This window comes from Papio anubis, chromosome 14, assembly GCF_008728515.1.
Source record: "Papio anubis isolate 15944 chromosome 14, Panubis1.0, whole genome shotgun sequence".
Classification (NCBI taxonomy): Eukaryota; Metazoa; Chordata; class Mammalia; order Primates; family Cercopithecidae; genus Papio; species Papio anubis.
In genome coordinates, this window is record NC_044989.1 from 70,189,448 (window position 1) to 70,209,438 (window position 19,991).

The 19,991-nt window shown below is 37.1% G+C and overlaps 1 protein-coding gene across 1 annotated transcript in view; it reads left to right on the top strand.

Moving 5' to 3' along the window:
• The window catches only part of GMCL1 (germ cell-less 1, spermatogenesis associated), a 53,209-nt gene that overhangs the window by 8,581 nt on the left and 24,637 nt on the right, over positions 1-19,991 (top strand). Inside the window, exons 2-9 of the mRNA XM_003908769.4 lie at positions 73-196; positions 2,239-2,335; positions 3,435-3,532; positions 5,653-5,765; positions 6,646-6,711; positions 10,004-10,088; positions 12,134-12,224; positions 18,275-18,412. Coding sequence (XP_003908818.1) covers positions 73-196; positions 2,239-2,335; positions 3,435-3,532; positions 5,653-5,765; positions 6,646-6,711; positions 10,004-10,088; positions 12,134-12,224; positions 18,275-18,412 — 812 coding nt within the window. The remainder of the gene's footprint in view (positions 1-72; positions 197-2,238; positions 2,336-3,434; positions 3,533-5,652; positions 5,766-6,645; positions 6,712-10,003; positions 10,089-12,133; positions 12,225-18,274; positions 18,413-19,991) is intronic.

Below are 19,991 nucleotides of genomic sequence, written 5' to 3' on the forward strand. Positions count from 1 at the left end.
TTAGAAATATATGCAAAATCAGTAAAACATTCAATTTATATAAATATGTGACTTTTTCATTTCTTTTAACAGGAAAAAATTAAAGAGTACATCTAAATATATTTATCAAACATTATTTTTGAATGGTGAAAACAGTGACATTAAGATTTGTGCTCTAGGAGAAGAATGGAGCTTACACAAAATATATTTATGTCAAGTAAGTATTTTTTCTATTTGAGTAACAAAGTAATCACTTAAACTCTTAAATCATGTTCTTTCTCATTGCACTTCACAGTAATCTTTTGCATGAACACCATAGTGGTTAAATCCTCTCATTTGGTAAAAAGTCTGTAAGAAAAATGGTAAGCATTGTTAGTGAAAACTAAGTTTGGTCTAGAAAGAGATTTTGAGATTTCAGTATCATACGAGCCTAATACTACGTATTTGTCATTACTTCATAAAGTGCTTTTTTCGGTGCCTTCTGTTGATAAAAGGGGAAAAGTTGGGGAAAAATATTTAACATTAAAGTTAAGATTGTAATGTGTTTATTTTGCTTATGGTTATTTAAATTGGATAAACTCACCTGAAATGTTGCTTTGTAGTTCACATTGAGTGTGAGTGGAAAGTTCTCTCCTGGAAAATCCAGGTAAAGACAACACCAAAAAGTATAGACTAAGTCGATTTCTGTACTGAAAACATTACTACTTGCCACCCCACTTTAAAAATTCAGAACTTTCATAGCCGGCGTGGTGATGGGCACCTGTAATCCCAGCTACTCAGGAGGCTGAGACAGGAGAATTGCTTCAGCCTGGGAGATGGAGGTTGCAGTGAGCTGAGATCGTTCCACTGCACTCCAGCCTGGGTAACAGAGTGAGACTCTGTCTAAAAAAAAAAAAAAAAAAAAAAAAAATCAGAGTTTTCAAAATAGAATACAATGTTGCTCTAAGGGCCCAAATATTTTATTCCAGATATTGGTCTGGGCACTAGGAATAAAACAACAGTTTTTATCGTTTGGAACTTATATTTTTCCTCTTTACCATTTGAGAATAATTACTGGTAAGACAGTATAGTATAAACTTTTTCAGTAAAAGTATTTGGAAAGGAATTGCCTTCTCTAACATTTTAATCATGTTTTAAAATGTGTTTTTGAGACCGGGCGCGGTGGCTCACGCCTGTAATCCCAGCACTTTGGGAGGCCGAGGTGGGCGGATCACAAGGTCAGGAGATCGAGACCATCCTGGCTAACACGGTGAAACCCCGGGCGCCTGTAGTCCCAGCTACTCGGGAGGCTGAGGCAGGAGAATGGCGTGAACCTGGGAGGCAGAGCTTGCAGTGAGCAGAGATTGCGCCACTGCACTCCAACCTGGGTGACAGAGCGAGACTCCATCTCAAAAAAAAAAAAAAAAATGTGTTTTTGAAACAAATTTATTTTAGCTTGAAGTATGTTGCCCAGACACTATATCAGAATATTGCTTTTAACTTCAGGATATGATTCATATTGTTTCTTTTTAATATCTGGAAGCAGTTTTGTGAACTTAAGGTTGAGAATACCTCTGTTAAAACTTTACCTCTCATGGAAGCTATATTGATTATAGTTCAAGCCACATGCTAAAATATAAGCCCCCTGAAGACAGAAACAATATTGATTTTGTTTATTGCTATATTCACAGTGCCTTCTACATACTAAGTACTCAGTAACATTTTTAAATAAATTAGTTAATATTTGATCAATTTCAAAGTAATTCTAATTATGAGGAGTGCTATCTGGCAGATAACTAAAGACTTCATTCTGTACCTTTCCAAGAATTCAGGTCCATTCTGGAAATTTCTCATTAGATTAAACTAAATTTTGGATTTTCCCTAATTTCTTTGGGAATCGTTCTGTTTGTGCTGGCTTGGGACTGGTTTGGTCCTTTATAGCCACTCAGGTGTACAGTAAGGATTCAACAGTTTGAATAAAAAGCTAACCAGGTTCAAATAGAAATACAGGAATTCAATTTAGATAGTAATATAGGAATTTTAGTTTTTTGTCAAAAATAGTACTAAACTGAAAGTATATTTTGATACACCTAGTAGTGTCCGTATCTTAATTTCTTTTCTCCTGTAGACATATTTGGCAGTTCTTTTTCTGTTGAAGTAATAGAATGGATGAGATTAGTTAATGGATAGAATAGTTGCTTAGAATTAGAAATGGGAAAATAATTTGGAAGACACAGAAAGTACTTGATAATCGTCGACTTTTTTTTTTTTTTTTTTAAGTCTGGCTACTTTTCTAGTATGTTCAGTGGTTCTTGGAAAGAATCCAGCATGAATATTATTGAACTGGAGATTCCTGACCAGAACATTGATGTAGAAGGTAACTACCATAATAATTTACTATTATGCAAGAATCATAAAAACATAATCTTATTCTTTTGGTAGAAACTAAATAATTCCTTCTAGCCTTGTAGTCTAGCAAACTCCTTTTATCACCTCAAGGTGATAATTTTATGTTGATTTACGCCATAGTTTATCAGTTCTGTCCATCTTGTCACTAATCTGTTTTGTCATGTGGGCCTTATCAGTCTGTTTACTTATCTTTGTAAATATGCCCACCTGGGATATGGAAGACGTAGGATGAAGGAAGGAAAAGTATGACCATTTTTTTAATTATGTAGAAAATCTGATAAATAATACTTATTGATTATTCCCTATTTTCTGGGAACAATAAAGGCATAAATCATGTAATATTGTTTTAGAGCTAAAAGAATCCTTACTTGAGGAAGCTGAGGCCCAAAGGAGTTAAGGGACTTACTTTGGATCTCAGAGCAGTTTAGTGAGCCTATGTCAGACGACAGCTCTCCTCATTCCCATTCCAGTGCTCTTGCTGCTCCCCTCATTGGTGGTCCACATGGAAGTACCTGGTGCTCAATACAAAGGCAAAGAAATAGTTAAGAATATTTACAAAGCAAACCATGTGGGACATTCGTAACAGTGGCAGTGGAGGAAGGATGGACAGGCATAGATCACTGTGGGGGCTGGGCATGAGTGTGGCGTGGACAGGACTCAGGAACTGTACCACATTTCTCAGTGGTGAAGTGCTGAAAGCAGCAGGGTTAAGAATATCTTTGAGTCTGCGTATTTGTACTTAACGATTGGTCTACTCAGGAGTATCTTATAAAACTTCTTCCAAGCCATCTTGGTTGTGACCACTGATGTCAAGATTACATGTTAGAAGAATGCAGCTAGATTTGGTAGAATAAACAGAAATTTATAACCTTGTTATTAAATTAACAGTGTCAACCAGTAACGATTACTAGCGTTTTTAATTAAAGAGATACTTCTGTTATCCTTTTGTGTACATGCCACATTTAGACAAATGTCTTTGTGTGTGAAGACAGTCGTCGTTGTTATTTGTATAATACTTGTAATAGATATAAATATTATTTCATCCTACATGTGTACCTTGCTTTCAGCACTGCAGGTTGCATTTGGTTCACTGTATCGAGATGATGTCTTGATAAAGCCCAGTCGAGTTGTTGCCATTTTGGCAGCAGCTTGTTTGCTGCAGTTGGTAAGTATGCACATGATTCAAAGAAAGGTTCAGAATAATAATCTTTGTCTTAAAGTGTGTACTCCAAAAACAAAAATAAAGTTTAGCTTTTTAGAGTTTTTAAATAAAAATGAAATGTGTAAATATGTCATTTGTTAGAAATCATTTAAAATGCCTAACCAAAAGCAATTTATTATAACTGAGAGAGTCTTAATGTCTGCATAAAATGAATGCAGGCCATTTCTGTGTAGATATCTTAGTATGACTATAATGTGGAAAAAACTTACTTGTCTAAGGTCATTTACAGATTTCTATTCATTAATGACTTGACTCTTAAGCAGATGGCTTATGATTACTAATTAATATCATTCATGGGTTCAAATAAACATGCATTCCTACTATTTAAATTTCTCTTAGTTTTGAAAGAATTGTGTATAAATCACATATATGTATTTTAATCTACCGGCAGAATGACAGATTTGTTCATTTAACCAAAGTGTATTGAGCACTGTGTCAAACTAGACACAGAAATCCAAAGGTAACTTAAGATGTAATCCTTACTTTCAAAAAGTTCACAATATAGTATGTATGTGTGGAGAGCGGTGGGAGGGTTGATATACAAACCCAGAGGTAAAGTAAGAGCTGTTCAATATTATAGATATGATAATAAACATCCTGTAGCATTTAGTGAATGCATAAAGAAGGAAGTGGTCAGTTCACCCTGGTGGTATCACAGGGGAAAGTTACGTTTCCACATTGAGTCTTGAAAGTTGAAAGTGTGTTTGTATTGCAAAGTAGGAAGAGGGGAAGGAAGAGCATTTCAGACAGAACAGAGTAAACTAAGACCTAGCGATGTGAAATCGTGGAGGATTCAAGACTCTAACAGAAACATGGCTCCTACATAAACATAAGAAGGATTGGAGAAGAGAGGGGCAGAAGCCAGATCATGAAAATACCGTTACACGTTGCTGAGTTTAGCGTACACAGCACCTTTGGAATATTTTAATCAGGGGAAAGACGAAGTTATGTTTTAGAAAGAACACTTCAGTAACAATGTGAAAGATGAATTGAAGGAATGACGAATACAACATTAGAGACAAAAACCTATTGCAGTCGTCCAAGGGAGGAAAGTAGGGTAGTAGCAATAAGCTTGGAGAGGAAAAAGTAGATAGCAGAGAGATTCAGGGATAATCCACTGGACTTGGTGACAGACTAAGTGTTAAGAGGAAAGGGGAGGAGTCTAGAATGATTTCCAGGTAAGTTGAAAATCCTAATGGAGTCAATGTTTTATTTTAATCTTAAAAAATTGTTTACTTTTGTGTGGTATTTTTGTACTGATTCATTTGAAATATTAGTTAATAGCTTGCTAAATATCCTTGGTTGAGATCATTTGATTTTCAAAATGTTTTGATCCTTTCAATACTTATTTCCAATAAGTATACTTTATTTTCTAACTCTGGTCCTTTTGATTTTGTTCTAAATTCACTTTCTGCGTTACTTTTATGATTTACTAACTCTTTAACTTAATATACCTGCATGATGAATATATTTCAGAAATTTGAACGAAAAGTAGTATTCTTTCCATATATTAAAGTTAGTTCACTTAAAACCTGTATAACATTTTAGGTTAAAACTTTAATGTTCATAATTTAAAATAACAATATACTTGTTTTAGGTGTGTCTCTTAGATATTGTAGTTATTTTAAACTTAATAATTACTTTCTGCTAATGCATACTATTTGTTTAGGCCCATGACATGGTTAACTGACTATATAGTCTTCTTAATTTAAAAAGAAATGGCAAAACAGACAAAATGCTGCTAAAGAAATTTGCAAAGCTCTCAGAGAGGGAAGAATAAAAAAGAAAAAGAATAGCAGTATTCATCTCTACCTGACTGCTCCCCCCACCTTCCATTTTCAAATTCCAAGTATTTAGTTGAATACTTGCTGAATTTTTTTCAGTATTTTTATTGGACTTGTTAAAAAAAAAAACCACAAAACTTAGGTTTGCTGCACTTAATGAGTTTTCTTTCTTTTCTTTCTTCCTTCTTTTTTTTTTCCTTTTTAATATGTAAAAGCACATATCAGAGCTAATTTTTCCCACGTGAAATGGGCCTTTCCAGTGCTTATTTATATTTACAGGACGGTTTAATACAGCAGTGTGGTGAGACAATGAAGGAAACAATTAATGTGAAAACTGTATGTGGCTATTACACATCAGCAGGGACCTATGGATTAGATTCTGTAAAGAAAAAGTGAGTTACCTTTCTCATTTTTCTTCCTATCCCACTTTAGGAATTTGGTTGCTTTAGTTTCTTAAGAGAATGTATAGCTATAAGAAAGAAAGAATTAAGGAAAATTAGGATGGGGAATGGAATTTTGTTAAATAAAAAGCCCATTTTAACTTTTGGACTAATTAGTAAATTCCTCAAAAGTGTTGTCTTTGTCAGTGACCATATGGGTTATATATATGCTTATAAAAACCTTGGTCACTCTTGGTCAGGTGTGGTAGCTAACACCTGTAATCCCAGTGATTTGGGAGGCCAAGGCAGAAGGATCACTTAAGCCCAGGAGATCATGACCAGCCTGAGCAACATAGGGAGACCCCATCTCTACAAAAAATTTAAAAAATTAGCCAGGCATGGTGGCATGCACCTGTGGTCCCAGCCATTCTGGAGGCTGAGGTCAGAGGATTCTTTGAGCCCAGGAGGTTCAAGACTGCAGTGAGCTGTGATCATGCCACTGCACTTTATAGTACATTTTCTATTAAAATTGTTTAAGAAGTAGGCCTGATAGACATTATATCATTGCAATGACTGACAGTCCTTCTAACTCTTGAAAGTTGCAGTACCTGTTTTGAGATTTTAAAGGTTATAGTAGTATGCAGACCCCTTGATAAACTATTTAACACAAACTCAAAATGAAGTTTTAAAACTAGAAATGCTGTCATTAATATAAAGGAAATATTCTCTTAATAATATCCACTGACAAAAATAATACTAAATTTCCTATTGTTAAGTTAAAAGTTTTGAGCATGTTCTGGCAAGATTAATATTCTGATTTTAACTATAAGTCCTACTTAATAAATTGTAAATACATGGTATATAATGTAATAATTATATGTTTTAATTTCAGGTGCCTTGAATGGCTTCTAAACAATTTGATGACTCACCAGAATGTTGAACTTTTTAAAGAACTCAGGTATTTGAATTTCAAGTAACTTTATAATTAGTCATCCTAAAGTATTGTTTATCATTTGTTAAAGTACGTAACATTTTTGTAGAACACAAAAATATGAAAAAGCAAACAATTTAATGAAAGGGCTTGACTACATCCATAAGCTGAGGAAATGCTACACAAACTTATTTCTTTGTTGTGAATAATATAATGGATATTATGTCTACCGTTTTAACCAATTTTAATAGAAAAATGCATTACTGTTATAAGACTATAGAAAAGTTTCAGGTTTTGCTAGACTTATAGAGAATTTAAAAGGTATATTTTTAAAATCATCTTTATTATTGAGAAATAAGTTTGAAGAAACTGTTTTGGCCTTTTTTTTTTTTTTTTTTTAACCTTCAAAAACTTTTCATGTTGATTGGTTTTCTCACTAGAATGAATTCTCTGATGTGGCGTAACAAATGTGTGGCTCCTATAAATGTACATTTTTCCGTCTCTGATTATTTCACTCCTTGAATTCAAATCTGTAATCCCAGCTACTCTGGAGGCTGAGGCAGGAGGATTGCTTGAGCCATGGAGGTCTAGATTGCAGTGAGCTGTGATTGCGACACTGCACTCCAGCCTCAGTGTGAGTGAGACCCCAGTGAGACCAAGTTACCATAGTTCTTCACTGTCACCTCCTGGTACAAGGTCTTCTGAACCAGGTCAAGGTATTCCCACTCCTGATGAGAGCCCTGAATGTTACGAATTCGCAGGCCATGGTTTTAGACAAGCAAAAGCCAATCAGTCCTCAGGGTTTCTCTACCAGAAAAGCAGATTTAGGAAAACCTAGACCTGTAATCCCAGCACTTTGGGAGGCCAAGTTGGGAGGATTGCTTGAATCTAGGAGTTCGAGATCATCCTGGGCAACATAGTGACGTCCCCTCTCTTTGAGAAAATATCAGTCTTCCTTTAAAAAAAACTGTTAGCACCACACAGGGTCCCATGCAGGCTTCAGGCTGGGGCTGCAGAGGCTCCCACAGTCAACTGCGCTGCCTTCATCTTCAAGCGGGACCCGGTCACACACAGCACAGCGCAGAGCCAGAGGTCCTGGAGATGGAGCCAGAGAGCCAAGATTTCTCTGTCACCTGTGGACCATGTAGTCCAAGCTGGAATAATAGGACTGCAGTCACCCGTGAGAAATGGATTCCAGGGTTCTAAAAACCTACAAGATATATGGCGGTGACAATGAGGACTGCCCACCACCCAAGCTATATAGCAGTCTTTCTTTTTTAAAGAGATGGGGGCCTTGCTATATTGCCCAGGCTAGACTCAAACTCCTGGGCTCAAGCAGTCCTCCCACCTCAGCCTCCAAGTAGCAGGGATTATAGGCACATACCACTGCACCCAGCTTAGTTTGGCTTTTTGGATTAAGTACGCATATTATCCATTTATTCCTGCAGCAAGTACTTCCTAACTGTTCATTATGTAAAGATATTCTGTTTGTGGCTGTGAAGGATGCAGAGATGATTTTGTCATGGTCTCTTGCTGTCAGGGAACTTATTTATAGTAATGGGACTAAGGTATTTGTGATGGCTCTGAGAAAATCTGGCTAGCAGTGAAGTTTTGAAGGCTGGTTGGCATTACAGTCATTTTCTGGCTTGCATTTACTTGACAGCGGTGCTTTGGAGACAGGGATACAAATGTGCCCAGGAGTAAGTGACTTTCTGATGGAAATGTACAAAACTAAAGTCAAACATTGCATAGCTTCCCGGGATGTGAATTTTACTGATTGTACTGATTTGTTGTTGTTGTTGTTGTTGTTGAGGTGGGGGAGAGGTAAACATTTTTATGTTTAAATACATTATAGAATAGAGGGAATTCAAATTTCCTTGAACTCTCAAGATACCATTTATAGAAATGTTATTTTTATGGTTAGACCACCACCTAGATCATTGGGTTTTTTCCTTTCTTTCGCCTTTACGAGGTAATTTGGTAGAGAAGTGTGAGAGACATTCATCACCTGGTGATATCGAGGCATAAATAAATCACTGTAGAATGTTTGATTTGAAAATCATTAGGAACACTTTAATACAGTCAACCCTCCATATCCATGGGTTCTCCATTTGTGGATTCAACCAACTGCTGATTGAAAAGATTTGGGGGAAAAACTTTAAAAAATGATAACAAAAAACCCAATATTGTATGACAACTATTGTATAACATTTACATTGTAGTAAGTACTATAAGAACACCTAGAAATGATTTAAAGTATATGAGAGGATGTGCATAGGTTACATGCAAAGACTGTGCCATTTTATATAAGGGCCTTGAGCATAGAGGATTTTGGTATTTGTAGGGGGTTCTGAAACCAACCCCCCACAGATACAAGGGGACAACTCTAATTTCTCATTGAGCTTTTTGAAAAAGGAGCAGGATCCTCTTAAAAACCCACATGCTCTCTTGGCTTTTTGTGGCTCAAAGAAAGAAAGAACAAAGGAAAAGCAAAACAAAACAAAATAACTGATGATGTCATTTTCACTCTAAATAGCACATGTTTCTTGATCTTACGCTCTTGAATAGTACTAAAACCATAGTTTATGACTAAGCAATTCTCTTAAGCCTAGAGATTAAAGATTACTTTGACGATATAGCTGTTCTAGTGTCTTTTTTTTTTTTTTTTTTGGAGACAGTATCTTGCTCTGTTGCCCAGGCTGGAGTGCAGTGGTACAGTCTCGGCTCACTGCAGCCTCCACCTCTTGGGCTCAAGTGATCCTTCTACCCCTTCAGCCTCGCAAGTAGCTGGGACTACAGGTGCACACCACCATGATTGGCTAATTTTTTTTTTTTTTTTTTTTGGTACACAAGGTCTCACCATGTTGTCCAGGCTGGTCTCAAACGTCTGGCTTCAAATGATTCTCCTGCCTCCCAAAGTGCTGGGATTACAGATGTGAGCCACTATGCCTGGCATTTTTTTAAAGAACAAAACAAAACATAGAAGTGGGGTGGTGGAAGGCAAAAGAGGATGGCTGTCATTTTATCAGCGCATACTGAAAATTATCTTATTGGAACCTTGCTTTAACTTGATTAATCAGCAGATCAGAGCTCTTTGTTTCCCTATCAGTGTGAAAAGGACCTTTCGCAGCAGACTATCTGAATTAAAAGTATCCTTGTATCCAGATAGATTGTTTTCTAAGATTCTTTGTCTTGGGCAGAAGGACTGCTGTCATTAATTCCACATATTTTTTAAAAGAAAGACAAAGCTTTTAGTTCCACCAGGATCCTTTAGCCTGTGCCTAAAGATAAGCTCACTCCCTCTATTTATCCTTTTCAGTATAAATGTCATGAAGCAGCTCATTGGTTCATCTAACTTATTTGTGATGCAAGTGGAGATGGATATATACACCGCTCTAAAAAAGGTACTGACATAATATGATGTCATATTATGCAAGGATGTCACCTCAGCACTGTGTATAATGGTGAAAAACTGGAAACAGTGTCCAGCAATAAAGGGATGGTTATAAATGTAGGAAAAGGAAATAAGCCAAAACATTAAAAAGTCTTTATATTTAGGGATTTGGTATCATTAGTGATTTTAACTTTATTTTTTGTACTTTTCTATTTTAGGAATACTTTTCTGTTTTTTCCCAGACTTCTCTTTAACAAAAAATATATTGTTGTTATTTATTTACATAATCAGAAATATTTTATATCATTTTTAGGAACGTTTTCAAAGTTGAGCTTCAGTTAATGATGGTATTTTTAGACACACTTTTTCTAAGCAATGTTGAAATTTTTCTTTCAAAGGCTTGTTTGCGTGTCTGGCATATGTTTTACTTCATCCTTTTGAAAAGTTTCAACATTTTAAAAATCTAATTTTATTTTCACAACTCTTTGAAGATACAGATCAGCCACTATTCTTTCATGTAGATAGTGAGACTCAGAGCAGGCTTGAGGCAGAGACTGGATCTTGGGAGTCCCAGTCCATTGCCCTCTTCGTACTGCATAATCCTGCCTTTACCCTTTTGTCCCCAAAACTGTTGTGAGTATTTAACACAATTGTGAAACTTCGGACTGAGACACTTTCTAGCTTATCTCATAGGGACTCTTTGTTTGTTTGTTTCTATGGTAGAGATGAAATTTTGTTACTATTTTCTTCAAGGAACTTTACTATCTGGGCTATCCAGTCTTTTAAAAAATTGGTGCAGAGGTCAGGCACAGTGACTCACGCCTGTAATCCCAGCAATTTGGGAGGCCCAGGCTGGCGGATCGCTTACGGCGCAGAGTTCAAGATCAGCTTGGGTAACATGGCAAAAACCCCTGTCTACAAAAAATACGAAAGCTTAGCTGGGTGTGGTGTTTGTGCCTGTAGTCCCAGCTACTCAGGAGGCTGAGGTGGGAGGATCACCTGAACCTAGGAGGTGCAGCCTGCAGTGAGTTGTCACAGTGGCATTCATTTCTGTTGTTATAACTGCTTTTTGCCAGTAATGATAAGTGCTAATACTTACAGGGTGTTTACATGCCATGCACCATTCTAAGTATTTATATATATTAAATATTTTAGTGTCCTATGAGGTAAACATATTATCATGCTCATTTTACAAATGAAGAAATTAAGGCCCAGAGATATTAGGTAATGTGCCCAGCTCTTAAGTGCCAGGTCCAGGATTTAAAAGTTTTTGCTCTTACCTGTTGTGCATATTATCTCAGCAGCAATAAGACAAAGAAGCTCCTTTTTCCCGTGTTAATTTCTTGCTTTTATAATCTCATATAGTATTTAGTGAAATTGAGTTGTTAGTCAGTAGAATAAGTTAGTATAAAATTACTAATGTAATATACATATTAGACCTTTACCTTTTTAATACAGTAATCTCCAGTGAGTTACCATAAAGACTTCTCAAGGATTGGCTTACTCATTAGCACCCACATCCAATTTTTATCACTGGACTGTGATTTTTTTTTTCTTTTTTCCTCGAGACAAGGTCTCACTCTGTCACTTAGACTAGAACACAGTGGTGCAATCATGACTCACTGCAACCTAGACCTCCAGGGCTCAAAAGGTCCTCCCACCTCAGCCTCTTGAGTAGCTGGGACTCCAGATGCATGCCACCATGCCCTTTTTTTTTTTTTTTTTTTTTTTTTTTTTCCATAGAGGTGGGGTTTCACCATGTTTCCCAGGCTGGTCTAAACCTCTCTCAAGTGATCTGCCCGCCTTGGCCTCCCAAGTGCTGGGATTATAGGTGTGAGCCACAGCACCCAGCCATTGGACTATGATAATGCCATGATAAATTGAGTGCTTATAAGCATGTCATCTAATAGTTGTACTTTCTTTTTTGCAATTGCTGGTAAAGTAGAAGTTAAATTTTTTAGCTATTATATTTTAAGGTGAAAGCAATCTGAAAATGTAAAATCATAAAATGATGAAATTTCATAATTGTTTTCTTATTTAATTTTTTTAACCCAGTGGATGTTCCTTCAACTTGTGCCTTCTTGGAATGGATCTTTAAAACAGCTTTTGACAGAGACAGATGTCTGGTTTTCTAAACAGAGGAAAGGTAGGCCTGAAGTTTTTGAGAACTTGTCTTTTAAAAGGAAATTTATTAAAATCAGGCCCCGTGAGAACAGAAAATAAATAAATTAATTAATCAAATGAAATCAGGCCTTGACTTGTTTATAGACTTAATTTTAGAGCTTAGAGAAAACCTTAGCAGTTATCTACTTCAGCCTCTCATTTACAGTGAGAAAATCAAGGCTAGATAAGAAAAATGCCTTACCTATCATTATCTGAATTGTTACTCCTTGAGCTGTCACCATACTCTTGATCCCCCAAAACTATTGTTTTTCCCATTATATCACCAACAGATCTTGTTGACTGCATTTGTCTTGACCACACTGAGTTTTCTCTAACAAACTATACCCTGTCAGGCAACCATTCTTAACATGGGGGCCATAGATAGGCTTTCATGTGTCACTGACCCCCAAAAGTGGTTACAGAATTTGATATGTGTGTGTGCTGCTGCATACATTTGTGGGAGGAGAGCTTCCATGCCTTCCGTCGGATTCTCAGTAGAGACTGATCTAAAATTGGTTAAGATCAACTGCTATAAGGTCTTATCTGTACAAAGAAGGGCATGCAATGTAAAAAATACATGTGTGTGTATATTAAAATGTATGTATGTTATCTTTTACTTTGCTAAAACATATCTAGAAAAAGTATTTTTTATGGCTGTCAGGTGCAAAGAACTGGATAAATCATAATCCTTAGTTCATGAGTTTCTTAGCTTATAGCCACCTTTTTGGTTTATTTTTAATACGTTGAGCCTTTATGACCTAATCTTGGAGAATTAGAATATCAGTAACTTCAGTCTAACTCATGTGCTTCTTTTCCATTGTGTCCCTCTGACTTTTCCTAACCACTATCTTGAACTTTGTGTTTATTCTTTTGCTTTAAAAATATATATTATTGCACCAAGTATATATATCTTAACATATATTACATAGTGGTGTGCTAATAAGCTGACTCTGAAAAAAACAATCCCTGATTAGTACCATTTTTTAATTCCCATGGTACAAATTTTCCCATCGTGGCTGATTGATTGCAAACTACCAACATGACATCACTTTGTGAAAAAGGAGATGTACACAGTCAGCTCCTATAAGCCAGCGGCAACACGCCACTGGGTAATGTATCATTTTGTTTTAGTTGTTATGGAACTATGTCACATTGTGGCCTTAATTTTAATTTCCTTTATAACTAAAGAGATTGAACGACCCTTAATATGGTTATTAGCCAAGTGTTTCCTCTTCTGTGAGATATCTGTTTAGGTATGTTTCCTATTGTAATGTCACATTTGTCTTTTCTTACTGATTTGTAGGCTTTCTTTATATATTCCTGATAACTAATACTTTGTCGTAAATATGTTCTGCACTTCCAGTTTGTAGGTTATCTTTTTAATTTATTAAAGATGTCTTTTTGCTTGGTGCCGTGGCTCACGCCTGTAATCCCAACACTTTGGGAGGTCAAGGCAGGAGGCTCACTTGAGCCCAGGAGTTCAAGGACAGCCTGAGCAACATAAAGAATTTGCAGGGCAGCCAGGCACGGAGGCTCATGCTTGTACTCCCAGCACTTTGGGAGGCTGAGGTGGGCGGATCACAAGGTCAGGAGTTGGAGACCAGCCTGGCCAACATGGTGAAACCCCATCTCTACTAAAGATACAAAAATTAGCTGGGCTTGGTGGCAGGCGCCTGTAATCCCAGCTGCCAGGGAGCCTGAGGGAGGAGAATCGCTTGAAACCAGAAGGCAGAGGTTGCAGTGAGCCAAGATTGCGCCACTGCACTCCAGCCTGGGCAACGAGCGAAACTCTGTCTCAAAAAAAAAAGAATTAGCAGGGCATGGTGGTGTGCACTTGTCTGTATTCCCAGCTACTGGGGAGGCTGACATGGGGGGAGGATCACCTGAGCCTGGGGGGGTTGGGGCTGCAGTGAGCCATGGCCACACACCACTGCACTCCAGCCTGGACAGCGGAGTGTGAGACCCTGTCTCAAAAAAAAAAGGAAAAAAAAATGTTTTTTGATGAATAGATGTTCTTAATTTTAAAATTTCATGCTCTTTATAGCTTAAATTCATTTTATAGAATTATTTTATGTAGTTAGATTTCCTACCTCAGAGCCAGATAAATTATTTTTCTATAAAACTCTTGAAATAAAAATATGTAAAGAACCATATCAGTGAAATATAACTTGATTTCCTTGAAGAACAAAAATACTAAACTTGCATCTTAAATCATGTTACATTATGGCAATTAAAGAGGGACTAGGGAAATTATAGAGGAGAAAAGTAGGGGAAAGCATTTAAATAAACAGAAGAGAGAAAAACTGAAAGAGGGCCGGGCGCGGTGGCTCAAGCCTGTAATCCCAGCACTTTGGGAGGCCGAGACGGGCGGATCACAAGGTCAGGAGATCGAGACCATCCTGGCTAACACGGTGAAACCCCGTCTCTACTAAAAAATACAAAAAACCAGCCGGGCGAGGTGGTAGGCGCCTATAGTCCCAGCTACTCGGGAGGCTGAGGCAGGAGAATGGCGTAAACCCGGGAGGCGGAGCTTGCAGTGAGCTGAGATCCAGCCACTGCACTCTAGCCTGGGTGACAGAGCGAGACTCCATCTCAAAAAAAAAAAAAAAAGACAAAAGAAAACCGGAAAGAGACAAGGATGGAGAAGAAGTTAAAAAGACAGGGCCGGGCGCGGTGGCTCAAGCCTGTAATCCCAGCACTTTGGGAGGCCGAGGCGGGTGGATCACGAGGTCAGGAGATCGAGACTATCCTGGCTAACATGGTGAAACCCCGTCTCTACTAAAAATACAAAAAACTAGCCGGGCGTGGTGGCGGGCGCCTGTAGTCTCAGCTACTTGGGAGGCTGAGGCGGGAGAATGGCGTGAACCCGGGAGGCGGAGCTTGCAGTGAGCCGAGATCACGCCACTGCACTCCAGCCTGGGAGACACAGCGAGACTCCGTCTCAAAAAAAAAAAAAAAAAAAGAAGTTAAAAAGACAGAGGGACTCAGTAGAAACAGCAGATGTTAGGCAAATGTTGATAGAACCTTATGATCATTTGTGCTTCAGATAGATCCACCACAGCGATCAATCAAAAGAGAAATTGCCCTGTAGCCTAAGTGGCAGAAACTAGAGAAGCAAGCTGTGGTCCACTTCTGGTTTCCCACTTGAGGCTCTCCCTCCCAGCCCCTGAGGTGTGAAAGTTTACAGTTCAACATAACTTTTCAGGGAGACATTGATTGCACAAACTAAAATGTATGTCTAATGCTCTTGTTTTTCTGTGAAGATTTTATAGAGTCATTTTCAATAGTTTTTAAATTGTAAATAAGATGCATACTTAGGAAATAGGATAGAAAAAATCACTTGTGATCCCTCACTCGTTATATTTTGGTGTATGTCTTTCTTTCTTTCTTTCTTTCTTTTTTTTTTTTGAGGCGGAGTCTTGCTCTGTCACCCAGGTTGGAAGTGCAGTGGTGCAATCTTGGCTCACTGCAGCCTCCGCCTCCCAGATTCAAGCAATTCTCCTGCCTCAGCCTCTCAAGTAGCTGGGACTACAGGTGCATGCCACCACACCCAGCTAATATTTTGTATTTTTAGTAGAGATGGGTTTTTGCCATGTTGGCCAGGCTGGTCTTGAACTTCTGGCCTCGAGTGATCTGCCTGCCTCGGCCTCCCAATGTGCTAGGACTACAGGCGTGAGCCACCACACCCGGCATATATTTTTGTGTATTTCTTTTAAGTTATCTTAATTCTTTGACTTTTCAGATCTATATGGATCAGGACTACAAGAAACAATAGAAATTTAGAAAGTTTTCTACACAATTATACTTAAGGATTGCTATTGAATTTGGCTGATGGAATAAGTATGGCCACATGTTGTCCAGCAAGCAACTTTAAAACATTTTTTTTGGTTCTGTAAATTCTTACAGAAGTAAATGAGCCAGTCTCTTCTACAGCCTTGACGAAAAGGCTTCATGAGATATAATCACCAGATTTCTGTGAGACAATCCAGAATTAGATTTTTATGTCTTGTTCATGTGACAGAACACCTGTAAAAACAAAATGGTATTCTCAGCACACCCCATGAAATTGGCACATTTAATTCAACGTGTGAACTAGAACCAATGTTGTTATTTTTAAAAGCAAGAGATATAAATCCACCGTCACACACCTGTTGTATAAATAAGCAAAGTTAACTATTAATTTTTTTAATGAATTTACTGCTTTCTTGTTTGCTTTGCTGACTCTAAGCAGGTGCCAAGGGAATACAAAAAATATATGAGATAATGTGGAAATTCTTTTCATTAACTTGGCTGTCTTTTTACAATTTTCAGGAAAAAAATATTTTAGTGAACACCTTTTGGTCTACAGAAAACCTGTATTCTATGTGAAGCATGGTTTGAGACATAATAGTCTATAATGGCAACTGTCTTGTTTTTCTCCTTATCCTTAATAGCAACAGGACTGGGTGTACATACTTTCCTGGGTGTATGTCGTTTCACAGAAAACATAGACTAGGGCTCATGTACAAATACCTGTTTGATAGCAGTAACCCTAAACCTTTCCTTCTGACTCATGAAAGCACACTGGAATGTAACTGAGGGTAATTTTTGGGAATAACCTTAAATTCTCCCTAAAAGAAAAAAAATTATATACTTCATAAACTTGAATTATTCTATTTTCTTTTCTTTTTTTGAGACAAAGTTTCACTCTGTCACCCAGGCTGGAGTGCAGTGGCATGATCTCGGCTCACTGCATCCTCTGCCTCCCAGGTTTAAGCAGTTCTCTGCCTCAGCCTCCCAAGTAGCTGGGATTACAGGCACCCACTACCACGCCTGGCTAATCTTTTTTGTATTTTTAGTAGAGATGGGGTTTCACCATCTTGGCCAGGCTGATCTTGAACTCCTGACCTCGTGATCCACCCGCCTCGGCCTCCCAAAGTGCTGGGATTACAGGCATGAGCCACCACGCCCGGCCGAATTATTCTGTTTTCAGTATTATTATTATTATTATTATTTATTTATTTTAGAGACAGGGTCTTGCTCTGTCACACAGGCTGGAGTGCAGCGGCACAATCATAGCTCACTGCAAGCTCTAACTCCTGGGCTCAAGCAATCTTTCCACCTCAGCCTCCTGAGGAGCTGGGTCTGGTCTGCAGACACATGCCACCACACCTCGCTAATTTTTTTATTTTTATTTTTTGTAGAGATGGGAGTCTCACAATGTTGGCCAGGCTGATCTTAGACATCCTGGACTCAAGTGATCCTTCCACCTTAGACTCCCAAAGTGCCAGGATTACAGGTGTGAGCCACCGTGCCCAGCCTTGAATTATCTTAATAATAACTGAATACTACCCAACTGTTGCAAAACTATGGCTACAATGTCTGTCTTTTATTTTATTTTGTTTTATTTTATTTTATTTTAATAGAGATAGCATCTCACTATGTTGCCCAGGCTGGTCTCTTAACTCCTGGGCATAAACAGTCTGCCAGCCTCAGCCTCCCAGAATGCTGGGATCACAGGCGTGAGCCACCACGGCTAGCCATACGTAGTCTTTCTTATTTTGTATTTCAATAGAGAATTAGTATGTTAACTAGTGTTCATTACATGTAGCTGAAATGTAAGTTAAAAGAAATTAAGAGATAGTCTTTGTCCTGTGTACCTTACCCTTGAGTGAGGCTTTTGGGCTCCAGAGTTTCACTGGCCTGTTCGGTTCCTGGGAGGGGGATTCTGGTGAGAGTGTGTAACCCTAAGTACCTTTCTCAAGCCTTCCTTTCCCAGCTTGCTGCGCTATAAATGCCAAATGCCCAGAAACAGCTGAATTCCCAGCCCAGGGGTTTCATTAGGACCAAAATTAATTTCCTGGGATTTTAAAATAAATCTCCGTATGTTTTTATCTGTAAACCTAAGGTTTATAAAATTCTTGAGAACTTTAAAACTACCTTATTTTGTATTCTAATAGACGTGAGTGTATGTGTGTATCTCCCGTCCATCAAAACATTTAAGAATAATAGGTTTGAAAAGAATGACTGTTTAACTTACATGGTTTTTTATAGATTTTGAAGGTATGGCCTTTCTTGAAACTGAACAAGGAAAACCATTTGTGTCGGTATTCAGACATTTAAGGTTACAATATATTATCAGTGATCTGGCCTCTGCAAGAATTATTGAACAAGATGCTATAGTACCTTCAGGTAAGAGAACATAATGAATTTGTAATTTTAAGTAATATATTTCTGATTATAACAGTAATATAGATCATAGAATAGAACAAGGAAGTAGAAATTATTAATCCCAAAAAGGTATACATGTTTATTCCAAAGTGGAATCATACTATAGAGGTAATTTTCCATGCTTACATATCATGAGTATTTTCCCATATCATATTTCATTAAATACTCTCTAGAATATTTAAATGATTATCTAGTATTCTGTAATATGGATGTTCTTTAATTTAATAAACCAGTACATGATTTTGGATCAGACTTTTAAAAATGACTTTTGAAGTATTTAAAGATCATAACTGATTTTTCTATTAGTGCTCCTTAAATTTGTTTATTCTGGTTTTTTCTTAAAGTCTTAAACTTCATGTTGAAGCAAATGTGTCTTTGCTAATTATAATTTAAATTTTTTGAAATAACTACTGATTTACCTGAGTTAAATCTCTAGTGCTTGTGAATAATTCCATTTAGTACTATATATACATATAAGAAATGGAAAATAGAATTTCTGTTTGAAGATTTATATGTCATGTTTGCAGTAATAATTAGAGTTACAGATTTGTGTAAAAAGTTGTGATTTTTTTTACACCTTAATTGTGACATAGCTGTATGTTTATAGATTTAAATTGTTCCTGAAATCTGTATACTTATTTGGAAAGGAATTGAAGGGAAAAAAAACTTAGAGTTAACTCTTCTGGTATATTTGGAAGTGGTGCATTTTTATAAAATCACTTCAGCAAGTTTATAGATGCTGTTTAAATCACAAATTCTCTGAATTTTACATTCCTTATAGTATAGCAGTTCTATAATAGTTTTAGTATCTGTTAAATACCAGGCTCTAGCAATGATGTAATATTAGATGCCAAAGCCAATTACATATGCCACTCTAACTGTACTTCCTTTTAAGGCTTTTTGCAAATGAGTTTTGAAAGAGATTGGGGAAAAGTTTGTTCTAAAGTGGTTTAATTTAAGTGTGCCTGTGATGCAAGTGGATAAGCTTTATATTTTTGGATTGCAAGATGGGTACAAGTATTTCTAGTCTAAAATAGTTTATTCAATATAGAATCAGAAAGAGTTTAGATCCTGTATTTTCTGGCAGATGTCAGTCGTTGTTACCATATCTTACAGATAATTATTTACCACATATTTATCACATTGTGAAGGGACAGAAGGAAGCCACCTAATTCACATTATTGAGATAGATTGGTATATGCTGTCAATAGGAAGGTATCTTAGATTTGAAATGAGTTGAAATTATTTTGATTAATCAACCTAAAACTTGATCATTTTTCAGAAATAGTGCCAAACGTGTTAACATTAATCAAAGTTAGGCATTTGGCAATATGGAGAGTTTGAGTACATCTGTTTGCCATCTTTAGGTAAAAAATTTAGAAACATGTTTAATTAAAAGTTGAATTGGGACTTTGTATAGAAGCACTTTATTTTAGGATTCAACTGTGTCAAGCACTCTACTTTGTGCTGAGTACTGCTGCAGAGCATTCTACAGCTCTCGTATTGGTGTCACTGCAAATTGACATTTCAACACTAAGCT